Source organism: Marmota flaviventris (genome assembly GCF_047511675.1).
Source record: "Marmota flaviventris isolate mMarFla1 chromosome 5 unlocalized genomic scaffold, mMarFla1.hap1 SUPER_5_unloc_2, whole genome shotgun sequence".
In the NCBI taxonomy this organism is placed as follows: domain Eukaryota; kingdom Metazoa; phylum Chordata; class Mammalia; order Rodentia; family Sciuridae; genus Marmota; species Marmota flaviventris.
The window spans coordinates 771,069-785,023 of NW_027287680.1; the positions used below are offsets into that span (position 1 = coordinate 771,069).

General features: G+C 38.5%; 1 protein-coding gene and 1 pseudogene across 1 annotated transcript; both read right to left on the reverse strand.

Annotated features, from left to right (window-relative positions):
- Positions 1 to 2,056: 2,056 nt before the first annotated feature.
- LOC114108453 (olfactory receptor 14C36-like) lies at positions 2,057 to 2,989 on the reverse strand. The gene has a single exon (XM_027956084.2). It carries the CDS (start codon positions 2,987 to 2,989, stop codon positions 2,057 to 2,059), a length of 933 nt encoding a protein of 310 aa, XP_027811885.2.
- Positions 2,990 to 11,315: 8,326 nt separating this feature from the next.
- On the reverse strand, positions 11,316 to 13,424 carry LOC139703661 (olfactory receptor 14C36-like; annotated as a pseudogene).
- Positions 13,425 to 13,955: the final 531 nt, after the last annotated feature.

The window sequence follows — 13,955 nt, forward strand, 5'->3', positions numbered from 1 at the left end:
AACTTTAAACTGGACAGAGGGGAGTGAGGGTAGGGGAGTGTGGGGTGGGAAAACAGTGGAATGAGGACATTATTATTTTATATAGATGTGTGATTGCACCACACATGACTCTGCCTCATGTACAGCCAGAGGATGAGAAGTTGTGCTCCAATTATGTACAATGTGACAAAATGCCTTTGGCTGCCATGTAAAACTAATTAATTAGGACAAATAAAAAATTACCATCTATACAAAAAATAGAATTGGTGTTTATAATTTAATTTCTTTCCAACTTTTTACATTCAATTTAAAATTAATTTAACTAGCCCTCTCATCCACGTAAAATATCCAATACCACACACTAGGATTCAGTAAACTATAGTTGTAGAGGAAAAACATATAAAGGTGGAGTGTACAGAATTTATCTGGGGGTTTTGAAGGTATTTCTGTTCTAGCAGGGAATATTGGAACAGTGAGAACCAGAAGCCATGGGAAACAGTGTGGGGATGGTTGGATCCTGTTAAGCAATTCAAGGCTTCCTGCAGCAGTCAGTGCTGGGGTGCTCATCTGCTCTTACCACAAGAATTCCCTTGCTTAAAAACTTTAATAAGTGTATTCATCAATTAGTCATATATGTTTATTATTTTGTATTTTCTTAGGTAATAAGTACATTTATGCTTTTCTCCATATTTTCATATTAGTGTAATGGTGAACAAATTGTTTTTCTGAATTTGTAATTTAAAATCTTGAATGTGATGTTATATAAATATTTTTTATCATTGTATTATATAAGTAATCTTAGATAAACTTGTTATTAAGCATATGTAAGTTATTATTGATAATTTTCAAAGTACATGCCTGTGAGGACATTAGAATACTTGGGGAAAAATAACCTGTGGGAGATGATGAAAGACTGCCACAAGACAGGTGTGGTGGTGCAAGCCTGCAATCACAGTGCCTCAGGAGGCTAAGGCAGGAGGTTCCAAGACAGCATTAGCAATGGAGCAAGGCCTGAAGCCACTTAGCAAGACCCCGTTCTAAGTAAAACACAAAAAAAGGGGCTGGGATGAGAACTTAAGTTCATTCTTTGGTTAAAAAAAGAAGAAGAAGAATGAAAATAATGATGATGATGATGATGATGATGATGATGATAATAATAATAATAATAATAATAATAATAATAATAATAATAATAACAGAGAGCACATACACTGCCATAAGGTTTTAGGGAACAAGCACAGACAGATGTACTTTTAGAAGTACAGTAAACTGGGGGAAATTTAAGAGTTGACCCAAGTCAGAAATTAAGGCCAGAAAATAATGGTCCACCATGTCATAATTTAGAGGCCTGGCACATTAGCATAGATGTCACAGAAGTAAGATGTGTGGGAGGTAAACCATCACAGGTGACCTGCAACTCATGCTCCAGACTTTGTCCCCCACACTGTGTCACTCATGGACATAATAAAAGACTGGCAGTGGCCACTGCCAAGGAAGCACTGGGTGCTCTTCCTGGTGGATGGATTTGACTGTCTGGACATGGTGTGGTAAACATGGCCCTCTGTTTATTTGTGGACAAGTAATTACTTTTCTAATGATCCAGAGAGATTGGTCATAACTTCTTTAGGATTTAATTATTGCATATATTCAAAGTAGTTAAATTGGCACTGTTTGGTACGACAGTGCTCAGAAATTTGCTTGATGTTTCTCTGAATAAGAGCATATTAAGTGACTGTAAGTTTTTTCAGATTTAACTGGTAAAGTTTTCCTCTGTGACAGTGCTTGATACAAGTACTGCAATGTATTTGATGAATCTCTAACGCATGTCTCCACAAATGATTTCAACAAATATATTAAATTATATTCACTCATTAAAAGATACATTGATTAAATTACACATTTTATAAAGGATCCATGGAATAATACAGTAAATCAAAAAATCAATTAATAAAAAAATCTCATATTCAAACAAAGTGACATTAGAGTTGGCAGTTTAACTTGTGTCACCCAGATATGAAGAACATCTAATCTTGAACTTCACTCAGAAAAATTAGGATGATGCTGAAAGGCATCTTTATCATTTCCCTGAGAACAACTGTCTTTGAATTACTCTCCTCACAGCTTCCTTTACCTGTTTGTTCCTGAGACTGTAGAGGAGAGGATTCAGGAAGGGAGGAACCATGGTGTAAAAGGCAGAGAGAACCATGTCCTGGAGGGTGTCAGAGGTTGCTGAGGGCCTCAGGTACACACCTGTGCTGGAACTGAGGAACACGGAAAACACGAGGATGTGAGGGGTGCAGGTGGAGAAGGCCTTCCCTGCTGCTCTGGTGGGAAATTTCAGCACAGCAGAAAATATGTGAATATATGACATGATTATTATAGCAAAGCATCCACTACCAGTGACTATAATAGAGACAAGAATAAGGACCATGTTACTGGTGGTGTCAGAGCAAGAGAGCCTCAGCAGAGAGGGGATGTCACAGAAAAACTGATAGACCACATTTGACTGACAGAAGGACAGCCGGAATGTGTTCCCAGTGTGCACACCTGCATACAGCAGACCACTGAGCAGGGAAGCCAGGGTCATGTGGACACAAATCTGAGGGTTCATGATGAGGGGGTACTGGAGGGGCTGGCAGATGGCCACATAGTGGTCCCAGGCCATGATGGTGAGAAACAGAAGTTCAACACATGCACAGAAAATGAACAAGAAGATCTGGGTTGCACAGCCAGCCACTGAAATGGCCCTGTTGCCAGTGAGAGAGTTGACACAGGCAATGGGGACAGTGATGGAAATGAAGCACATGTCCAAGATGGACAGGTTCCTGAGGAAGAAGGACATGAGTGTGTGCAGGTTCTGGTCAGCAGTGGTGACAGTGATGATGAGAAGGTTCCCTAACAAGGTACCCAGGTAGGTCATTAGGAATACTGTGAAATAGAGGAAACTCGTATCCCAGCCATCAGGAGAGGCCAGGAGGAGAAATTCAGTTACCATGGTGACATTTACCATTTGCTGGAAATTCTGGTTCTCTGAGAAGCGAAAGAGAGAAGAGGGAGGAAGGGAAAAAAGCATGAATAATACAATTATAATGAATAATATAATGATCCTCATGTCCAAAGTGTTTTCTTGTACTTTGCAGTAGCTTTCCCTGGAGAGGAAGGTCACTCTTAGTTTTCTGATATGTTTACTCATTTCTGAGCAGAGTGCTCTTCCCAGTGCAGGTGTGGAGGTCTGCAGCCCAGGGTCTGGGCGTGACCTACAGGGCCTGTCCTCAGCTCCCCATCAGGCCTCCCCTGACCTCCTGAGACTCCATGCAGAGCACTTCCAGGGTTGCCCACCTCTTCTGCATGGCCACCTGTGTGACAGTGTGTTCTTTAATGCTGTCTTTAACTAATAAATTAATTGCTTTCATTCTCTTCCATAAATACATTTATAACATTATTTTGCCACTTATCAATTCTTAACAATTCAAATCATGAATAACAATTCAAATTATAATTATTTTTTTAACATTTCTACATTGGAATATGACCATAACCTTGAAATACTTAACACCAGGAACATGAAAAACTTTTATTCATGGAAATGCATCTCAAGAATTCAAAGTTTCCCTTTCAGGCCCACAGGATCATTCTGTGGAAAACTGGGGTGATCTGACTGCCCCTGGATTCTCCTGCTGTTCCCCACTCTCCCTGCTGCTTCCCCAGGACATGGACAGGGCTGTCTCACAGCCTCATGCCTTCAGACAGGGATCTGACCCAGCTCCAGCTGAGGCTCTCTTTTCTTCTCCAACACATCAGTGTGAGGTCTTTAAAGTCTCCAGTTTCCAGGCCAGCTGACATTCTCCTAAACTTCCATTTTTTTACCTTAATATGTTTTTACTCTGTGTTCAGCACCATGAAGTTGAAGATTCTTTTCCGATATAATAGTTTGCTTACTTCTTCTTGACACCTTCCATTATCTTCCTTTCTTCTCAAAGACATCATAAGTATACAGAATTATACTGACTACATTTCCTAAAGGAAGGTTTTGCTCATAGTTAAAACACTTCTGAAGTAGCTCCGACAGTTCAATATTGAGTCTCCTACATTGTCATTTCCTTTAATCTCTGAAAACCTGGGTTCTCCTTAGCACCTTGCTAGTTTAACTACACTCACCCTTAGAAAAGCCATCTTCCTGTTGAGCCTGCTTGGGCTCCACTGGTAATGTGTGTGTCCCCAAGGTTCAAGGGTGGGTGTGCAGACACAGATAGGTTGGTGTTAATTTCACAGTGTGGGTGAATTTCCAGTGGTCCCACTCAATCTACCTGCAATCTGTTTCTCCCCTGCCTGATTCCTCCCTGACACAAACCTGAAGCTCACACCTGAGTGACATCATTGTTCACAGCATGGTCCTTGGACTTTGGGACACAGCCTCTTTTCTACTTGACATGTTAATTTTACTTTCTCCATTACTATGTATTGGGCTACAATAGAGACTCAAATGAAAATTTTTCTCTGGGAACTCTGTACAATTTATTTTTTTTCACTTTTATGTACTGTTAGTAACAGTACATCATACTACCCTTCATTAAACAAGTATGTATTCATCACTCAAATCACTAGTACAAATTTCTTGACTTTGGACATTGTATCATTTGTGTTTTTCTCCTTTTAGTAGCAAGTGCATGACTTCCTGCCCAGTGGTTAGTGAAATAATTCCTGGTGACTTTGTTGACTGACTACTCACCTGCACTGGCTTTCTGTATTCTAGATAAATCTGATTTGTAGATAAAGAGCTCCCAAGCAGGCTCTGCCCCTTCTACACTGATGTAACACACACAGTGCAGGCTGCTATGAGGTCATGCAAACCCAAGGGTCTGTGCACTTGCAAAGTCAGCTCTCTTTAAAGCAGTAATTTGTCAACAGGTGTTTACCAATGATACAAATATGGCTACAGGTGTTTCACATGCTGATGTTTTAGAAAGAATAAAGGTATTGATATTTTAAAATAATTTCATTATTATGAGAGAAGTAATACAATGATACAAAGTGTAAGAAAGTAAATAAATTTGACTAGTTCAGAAGATGTTGGGTGATGAGACAAATCCATATTAAAAACCTTGCAGGTTTTCACCCTTGTATACTGACTTCTCGCACTCCAGGGGTCCTTGCCAACCACCCCTAGACATTTGTGCCAAATATAAGACAGACAATTCAATATTTATTTGGGATCTGGAAGCTAGCACAGAGCTATACAGACATTTTCTTTTTTCTAGTTTTTCCTAATAATACTTGTACTCTTTTTGTTTCTCCAAAGGAACTTAGTAAATTCTCCAGTAAATAGATTGAATTCTATGAGCTTAATTCTTCTTTGCTTATGTGATTCAACTTCAACTTGAAAAATTCTTCTCTAAATTTGACTTACTGTTTTCCTGGATGAGTCTCTTAAGAAATTTCTGATTATGGATGTGATGCAATAAATATATGAATCACCACCTAATGTTCATGGGCACTCAGAGTATTCCTGCAGATGTACAAAATATGGTTACTTTGTGAATCTAGAATATTTAACATAAGAGGTAAAGTTTAGTTTCTGTAGCTTGACCTTAACAATTTTAGAGTTTTCAGAACTACATTCTCCTTTAAAGGGTGAAAGTGATCATTGAAAATTCCTTCAGAAAAGTACAAAGATAGGGACATAAATAAAGCAAATCTCAGGTAGCATGAGCCCAGGAACAGAAGTAGGAGGAGAAGTTACCATGTGTTTAATGCTCAAATATAAGAGGGACGGCTCCAAGTGCTTTCCTTCTTAAGTGGGAGCTTTTCCTTTTGGTACTTCTCTTGACAGTGCTTAACATGAGGAAAGGTATGGTACACAGATTGCATGTAAAAATGTAAAGATTTCTTGAGTTGTAAGATACAGGAATTCATTATTTTCTAAATTATATTTTTCTGTATTAACAATTATGTCTTAATAATGTTGATCAGCCACAGAGGAATGCTGAGGGGCACTTTATTACTTCCTGACTTTCATAAGGTTCTTCTGAAAGCTGCACAAGTCTCTTTTTTTTTTCTTTTATTTATACCAATGGCTACACATCCTCATACTCACATTTGATAAACCTTTAATATAAAATGTGAAAAATTATTGAAAAAGAAAATATATTTGTGATCAGCGCACAAAGTTGAGGTTGATAAATTCAAAATGCTACAATGAAAATTGTATACAATATGAGATGTTTTTATTTTCCACAGCTACTGAAAAATATGTAAGTATGTAATTTGCATAAATGAATTCATATCTACCTCCCTGTCACCTGCAAGATATTTGGCATTGAGTCCCTGATGCCTTAATCTGAATATATTTCTTTGTTATCCCTCAAATCTGTGCACATAAGTTTCTGCATTTGTGTGTGTGGTAAGTAAAAGCTAATTGAAAAGAAGGATTTTAAACCCACAAGAGGCAGCATGAACAACTATCACATGTGGTACTTGCAAACACTTGCAGATGTCCACTACACTCCAGGTATATTACTAGTGAAGAATAGAAATCATCACAAAACTACAGTGTTTACAAGACTTCTGTGTGCCAGTTATTCTCTGCAGAATTAAGTTTCTGGTCTAGCTGACAATCTGGATGAAATTGCAGTTTGCTGAGCAGAATAAAGATGAGGCTCATATTCCTCTAGATTCTAAATGCCAAGTACTCACTCCTGAGCAGAACTGAGTCTCTCCTTGGCATCTCCCATCTAACATGTCTGCAGCCAGGTTGGATTTGTACAGTCGGCACAGTGCCATGTGGGATGTGGGAACCCTAGTCATCTCTTCTTTATGTAAACCTGGTGCCTGGCCAGTGGGAGCAGAGCCCCAGGGTACCCAGAGCTAAGCAGAGACAGGAGGAGGCCTGAGCACATCACCAGGCAGCAGCACTTCCAGAGCCCAGGAGAGAGGACCTGGACATGTGCCAATGTAGACAGTGGATGACACAATGGAATTCCTCTGCTGGGCATCACCCTAAGTGGTTATTGAGAATTGGGTAACACTGAGGAGAGACTGATGGTGCTCACTGTGTGTTTTCATCTCAGTCCTCCTTCACCTCTGTGAGTTAGGGGTGTTTATGGGGATCAGTTAACACTGAGGGTGGTGAGCAACTCTCACTCACTCCCCAACCTGTAAGTGGGAAATATCTCATGCTGTCTGCATTTTAGCTGCAAAGTTTCTTATCTTGGAGATGAAAGGCACATGTCATGAATTTAGCCTTTGTAACAGTTTGTAATTCTCAATTCAGTGTTATGTACAAAATATGCAATTGTACAACATTCATACACCTCCCAAGTATTTGTTTCATTGTTAATGAGACACCTATCCATTTTCCCTTCTCAACTTTACTTCCTGTCAATTGAAGCCACTACGTATAATCTCCACATTTTAATTTATGTCCTGGGGATTTTGTATGAGTAGATAATTCAGTATGTGCTCTTTTTTTATGACTACACTCAGCCTGATGTTGTCCCAATTGGCTCACATTATAGCATTTATCACTATTTCATTCTTTTAGTGGATGAATATAGTTCCATTATATGTGTATACCAGCACTTTTAAAAGCTCATATATACAGCAATAGCCATTTCATTCCTTTGTTCTATTAACATAGTGTAAGATTTGTCAGTCACTGTCTGGTGGGCTTTGTTGCCTCTCTGGATAGATTTCAAATGAACACCATGTGCCATCTTTTTGATGTGCTCTAGGATTCGGTGTTCTAGTTTTTGCTGAGAATGCATTCCTATGTCTTTATCAAGGAAACGTGTGTGTAATCCTTTTTTTGTGGTATTGTTGTGTTATTGTTTGGATCTAGAAAAATGATGGTTTTGTGGATTGTGACTTGAGGAGTTGAAGTTCATTTCAGTTCCCTGGAGTGGTTTCAGAACACATGTTGTCATTTCTCTTTGAATATTTGATAGAACAGTAGTGAATCCATGAGCTGCTGGAGTTTTCTGTAGTGAAAATGTTATTCATGATTCAAATTTATTAGTCATATCAATGTCCAGTTCTTATATTTTCTCATAATTCAGATCTTGTAGATTTTCCAATATGTTGGTATGTGTTTGTTGGTAAGAGTTGTTGTTAGGCCATTGCATTTCTGTAGCATTAGTGAAAAGATCTCCTTTTTATTTTCTGATATTTTATTCATTTGGGGAATTTTAATTGTTAGTATTACTAAAGGTTTGCTACTATTGTTTCTATTTTCACAAACAAGCTTTTGTATCATTGATATTTTGTATTGGTATTTAGTTTTGATTTCTTATTTCTGTTCCAATGTTTATAATTTCTTTTCCAACTGCTTTTTATAGGTGTGATTTGTCTGTTTTCTATTGTCATGGTAGAGTCTGCACTTACTCTTTCTGCTTTTTTGATGCAGGCATTTAGTGCAACACCTTCTGCCTTAGTAGTGCTTCATGAATGTCAGAGGTTAACTTTGTATAGTTCTATTTTCATTAATAGACTTAGTAAAAGGGGTGTTTCCCAGTGGCTTCTAATGTCTCTCATTTAAAATTAGTTTATTCTTGATTTTTAAAAAAGAAGTTTGATCATCAGGACAAAGTCCATACATAACATTTTTTCCCAACTTCAGAAGTGTGGAAGAATGATCAACCAACAGACTATGACCACATATAGAATGTCAGATATTTTCACATATAATACATGGAAAGTACACAGTTCAGGCAGCACCTAGGTGGATTGATCTTGGGATACACTTATGCCAATATTTGAGTACAAGTTTGTTCATATGATGTTGGACTAACTGTTGCACTGATTTCTCAACTGTAGCTACAAGAGTTCCACCAACTGACCTGAAAGTTATGACTAGCCAATATCATTTTACTCTCCTTTTTTAAATTTGATTTATCTACGTTTAACACAACCCACACTTTCAATCACACATTTGAGGGGACATTCCTCTCTCCTTATATTGGTTCAGAGTCTCCCCTTACAGTGGGTATGAAGGTAGGAAAATCAAATCTACTGTGTATTATATCTTATGGGCTCTGATCTCCTCCACTGTCTCTTTTGCTCTTACCACATCTTTTCTCTGCCTGGCTCAGTGTCCCCAAACAGATAAGAGGGAGCTGCAACTCCAGATGGGTGGCCTTTTGCCTTCAGTTCCTGGTCCAGCTGTGTGCATTCAGGCTAATTTCATTTATTTTTTCTGTCTTAATTTCACTCATCAATATTTTGTAGTTTTAAGTCCACAGATTGTTCAATTTTTAGTCTACATTTACTCCTAAGTAGTTTAGACATATTTAAAAAAAATTGTTGTTTTTACTTATACATGACAGTAGGGTATATTTTGACAGATTTATACAAACATGGAGTACATCTTATTCTAATGTGAATCCCAGTCCTTTGAAGCATATACATTGTTTGATGTTATTATAAAAAATGCTTTGTCTTATTGATTTTTAAAAAAAATATTTCTTTTAGCTGTGGACAGATACAATACCTTTATTTTATTTATTTGTTTTTATGTGGTGCTGAGGATTGAACCCAGTGCCTCACACATGCAAGGAAAACACTAAGAAAACTAAGCCACAACCCTAAGCCGCTTAATTGATTTTTTAATAGTACAATATGATGAACAGAAAAGCCATTGTTGGCAAAATTATCAAAATAAAAAATTTCTTCTCTATCTCAACATCTTCTGTAGTTCAATGCATATCAATCCTCTGTAATTATTCCTCAGTAATTCCTGAGAATTGGGCATATTATACATTATTTTTTACAGTTTCCCCTGTGTGTGATAACAGCAGTTAATACCAGTCACTGGGTTCTTCTGCTTTATCTCAGGTCATATTGAGAACCAGCCTCATTGAACTCTTCAGGGATACCTGTATTGGCCAGGCACAGTTCCCTACCAGAAGTCCACATCCTGGCATTGTGAGATCCAGCTCAGAACCCCCAATGCCAAGTTCACTGGATAGATCTTGCTTTCAGAGGTCTCTTCTGCAGCTTTGAGGGGTCATATCTCCACTTGTCCCCAGCATTTACCTGATATGCTACAGTTCCAATGGTAGAAACTGCTTATCTCAGAATTTATTTATGGAACACTTTTAATTTATTTTGCTTTCATTAATGCTTTTTGGTTGTATATAAAGATTCACTTTAACATAATCATACACACATGGAACTTAATTTACTCTATTTCAGACCCTGGATTGCCTTTCTCCCCTCCTCATTTCTCTGATTCCCTTGGTGTATTCTACTAATCTACCTTATCCTCATTTATTTATTTATTTTCAATTGGAGTTTTATGGATGCACATAGAGTTGGAATCCACAGTGGTACATTTACACACATTCATAACCTTTTCCCCATCCCTTCTTCCTTTCTCTGGATCTCCTTCCTCTATTCCACTGATCTTCTCTATGTCTTTATAATATCCAACCCTGTTTTCTCACTTACTTTCCTCTAGATTCTGCACATGAAAGAATTTGTTTGACTTTTGAGATTCTGAGTCTGTCTTATTTCACTTAGCATGATGCTTTCTTCTTCTATCCATTAACCAGAAAATGCCACAATTTAATTATTCCTTTTGAATGAATAAAACTTTACTATGTACATTTTTTACATTTTCTTCATTCATTTATCTGTCAACCACCATCTGACTAGTTTCATAACTGGCTATTGTAAACTGAGTTTCCATAAGCTATGATATGGCTGTTTCAATGTAGTGTACTGATTTTAGTTCTTTTGGGTAAATACCAAGGAATTGTACAGCTGGGTCATATAATGATTACATAAATGTTGTCAAAATGGCCATACTCTACAAAAATATTATACAGATTTAATGCAATTCCAATTAAAATACCAATGACATTCTTCATAGAACTAGAAAAAGAAATCACAAAATTTATTTGGAAAAATAAAAGACACAGAATAGCCAAAGCAATTCTTAGGAAGCAGAGTGAAGCAGGAGATATCTCAATACCAAACTTTACACTATACCACAGCTATAGTAACAAAATAGACATGTAGACCAATGGTACAGAATAGACACCAACAGAGATTAACCCCCATGAATACAGTTATAACATACTAAACAATGGTGCCAAAAATACTTCAGAGAAAAGATAACTTCTTCAACACATAGTTTTGGGACAACTGAAAATCCGTCTGTAGCAAAAGGAATATAAACCCCTATCTCTCACCCTGCACAAAACTCAACTCAAAATGGATCAGAGTCCTAGGAATTAGACAAGAGTCCCTGTGCCTAATAGAAAAAGAAAGTAGATGTGAAGAGCTTTATCTAAGAACCACAAAGAGTAAAATTAAGATAATGCTGAAATGCACCTTTATTATTTCCCTAAGAATAACTCTCTTTGCATTAGTGATCTCCCAGCATCCTTTACCTATTTGTTCCTGAGACTCTAGATGATAAGATTCAAGAAGGGAGGAACCATGGTGTAAAAGACAAGAGAACCATGTCCTGGAGTGTGGCAGAGGTTGCTGAGGACCTCAGGTACACACCTGTGCTTGAACTGAGGAAGAGGAACACCAAGAGGATGTGAGAGGTACAGGTGGAGAAGGCCTTCCTTGAGGCAATGGTGGGAAATTTCAGCACACCAGAAAATATGCGAATATATGACATGATTATTATAGCAAAGCAGCCACCACCAATGACTATAATAGGGATAAGAATAAGGACCAAGTTGCTGGTGGTGTCAGAGCAAGAGAGCCTCAACAGAGAGGGGACATCACAGAAGAACTGATGGACCATGTTTGACTGGCAGAAGGACAGCTGGAATGAGTTCCCAGTGTGCACACCTGCATACAGCAGACCACTGAGCAGGGAAGGCAGGGTCATGTGGACACAAAACTGAGGGTTCATGATGACTGGATACTGGATACTGGAGGGGCTGGCAGATGGGCACTAGTGGTCCCAGACCATGATGGTAACAGAAGTTCAACACATGTACAAAATGACCAAGAAATTCTGGATTACACAGCCAGTGACTGAAATGGTCCAGTTGCCAATGAGAGAGTTGACATAGGCATTGGGGACAGTGATGGAAATGTAGCACATGTCCAATACAAACAGTTTCAAGAGGAAGAAGTACATGGGTGTGTGCAGGTTCTGGTCAACAGTGGTGACAGTGACAATGAGAAGATTCCCAAACAAAGTACCCAGGTAGGTCAGTGAGAATACTGTGAAATAGAAAAAATCTCAGATTCTAGGCATCAAGAAAGCCTGGGAGGAAAAAAATTCAGTTACCATAGTGAAATAAGCTATTTGCTGGAAATTCTGGTTGTGAGAAAAGATAGAGAAATAAGAGAGAGAAAGCAAAGCAAGATCAATACTACTACTTTACATATTCATATGCACATTAGTTTCTTCTATTTAGCAGTAGGTTTCCCAGCAGATAAAAGGTCACTATTGGTTTTCTGGTATAAACATATATTTTCTGGTATAATCTTTCTAAACAGAGTGCACCTCCCAGTGCAGGTGTGAGGTCTGTAGCCCAGGGTCTGGGTGTGACCTACAGGGAATGTCCTCAGCTCCCCCATCAAGCCTCACCTGACCTCCTGAGACTCCCATGTGGAGCACTTCCAGTGTGGCCCACCTCCTCACCTGCATGATCATCTGGGAGATATTGCATTCCTTAATTGTGTATTTGTTACCTTCACTTTCTTCCATAAATATAATTTAAACATTATTTTCTCATTTAATCTACAATTAGTAATTCAAATTATAATTCCTAATTCAGATTATAATTATTTTTTTATTTTGAAAAATGTAGATAACCTTGGAGTACTTATAACCATGAACATGAAAAAGTTCACTAAAAAGGAAAGAGTCTCTAATACACAAACTTTTCCATTTCAGGCCTGCAGGTCCTGCGTGGTGAAAACTGTAGTGACCTGATAGCACCTGGACTCTCCTTCAGTTCCCCACTCTCCCTTTTGCACACCTCCACATGGATGTTGCTGCCCCTGGGCACTCGACCTATGCCAGGAACTTTTTCCAGCTCCCCCTGGGACTCTCTATTCCTCTCCAAAAATTGGCATAAGGTTCCAGTCCAGGTGATATACTTCTAAACTTCTTTTTACAATAATATGATTTTACTCTGTATTCAGCAGCACAAAGTCAAAGATTCCTTTGTCTATACAACAATTTGCTTTCCTCTTCTTGACACTTCAGTACATTCCTTTCTTCTCAGTGGCATCACAAGTGTACAAAAAGATACTGCCTGTATATCTTAAAAGGAAGGTTTTGCTCCTAGTTATAGCACTTCTGCAGTAGCTCAGACTAGTTCATTCTTAAGTCATCTACATTGTCATTTCCTCTGCCCTCTGCAAATCTGGGTCCTCCTCAGCAACTTGACAGGTTAACCACACTCACCTTTAGAAACGTGACCTCCTGCTGAGCCTGCCTCAGCTCCTCTGGAAATGTGTGTGTCTCCCATGGTCGGGAAGGGGGGTGGCCAGACACAGGTAGGCTGCTGTTAATTTCACAGTGTGGGTGACGTTCAAGGGGTCCTACTCCCTCTACCTGCAATCTGGGTCTTGCCCCATCCCCCATCCCTCCCTGTCACAAACCTGAATCTCACTCCTTGTTCACAACCTACCCTAGAAATTGTTGACAAAGCTGCTTTTCTACTGTGACATAATGATTTAAATTCACCCATTACTATGTACTGGGCTTTAAAGGACAATCAAATGCAACAATTTCTCTGGAAACTGCTTTCCAATCTCAATATTTTTCCACTGTCGTGTAGTGTTAGAAATCAGCTTGTTGTACTACCTTTCACTAAGTCAGTAGGTATTCATCATCCAAATCACTGGTGTCAATTTTTTTGATTTGGAACTTTATATCTTCAACTTTATATCCTTTTAGGAGCAATTGCATTACTTCCTGCACAGTAGTTAAAGCCTGGTGGCTTTACTGACTGACCATTCCCCTGGACTGACTTCCTTTATGCTACTGATTTACAAAG

Excerpts from the sequence above, each read along its gene's own strand:
- LOC114108453 (XM_027956084.2), bottom strand. The coding sequence starts at position 2,989 with ATGGTAAATGTCACCATGGTAACTGAATTTCTCCTCCTGGCCTCTCCT.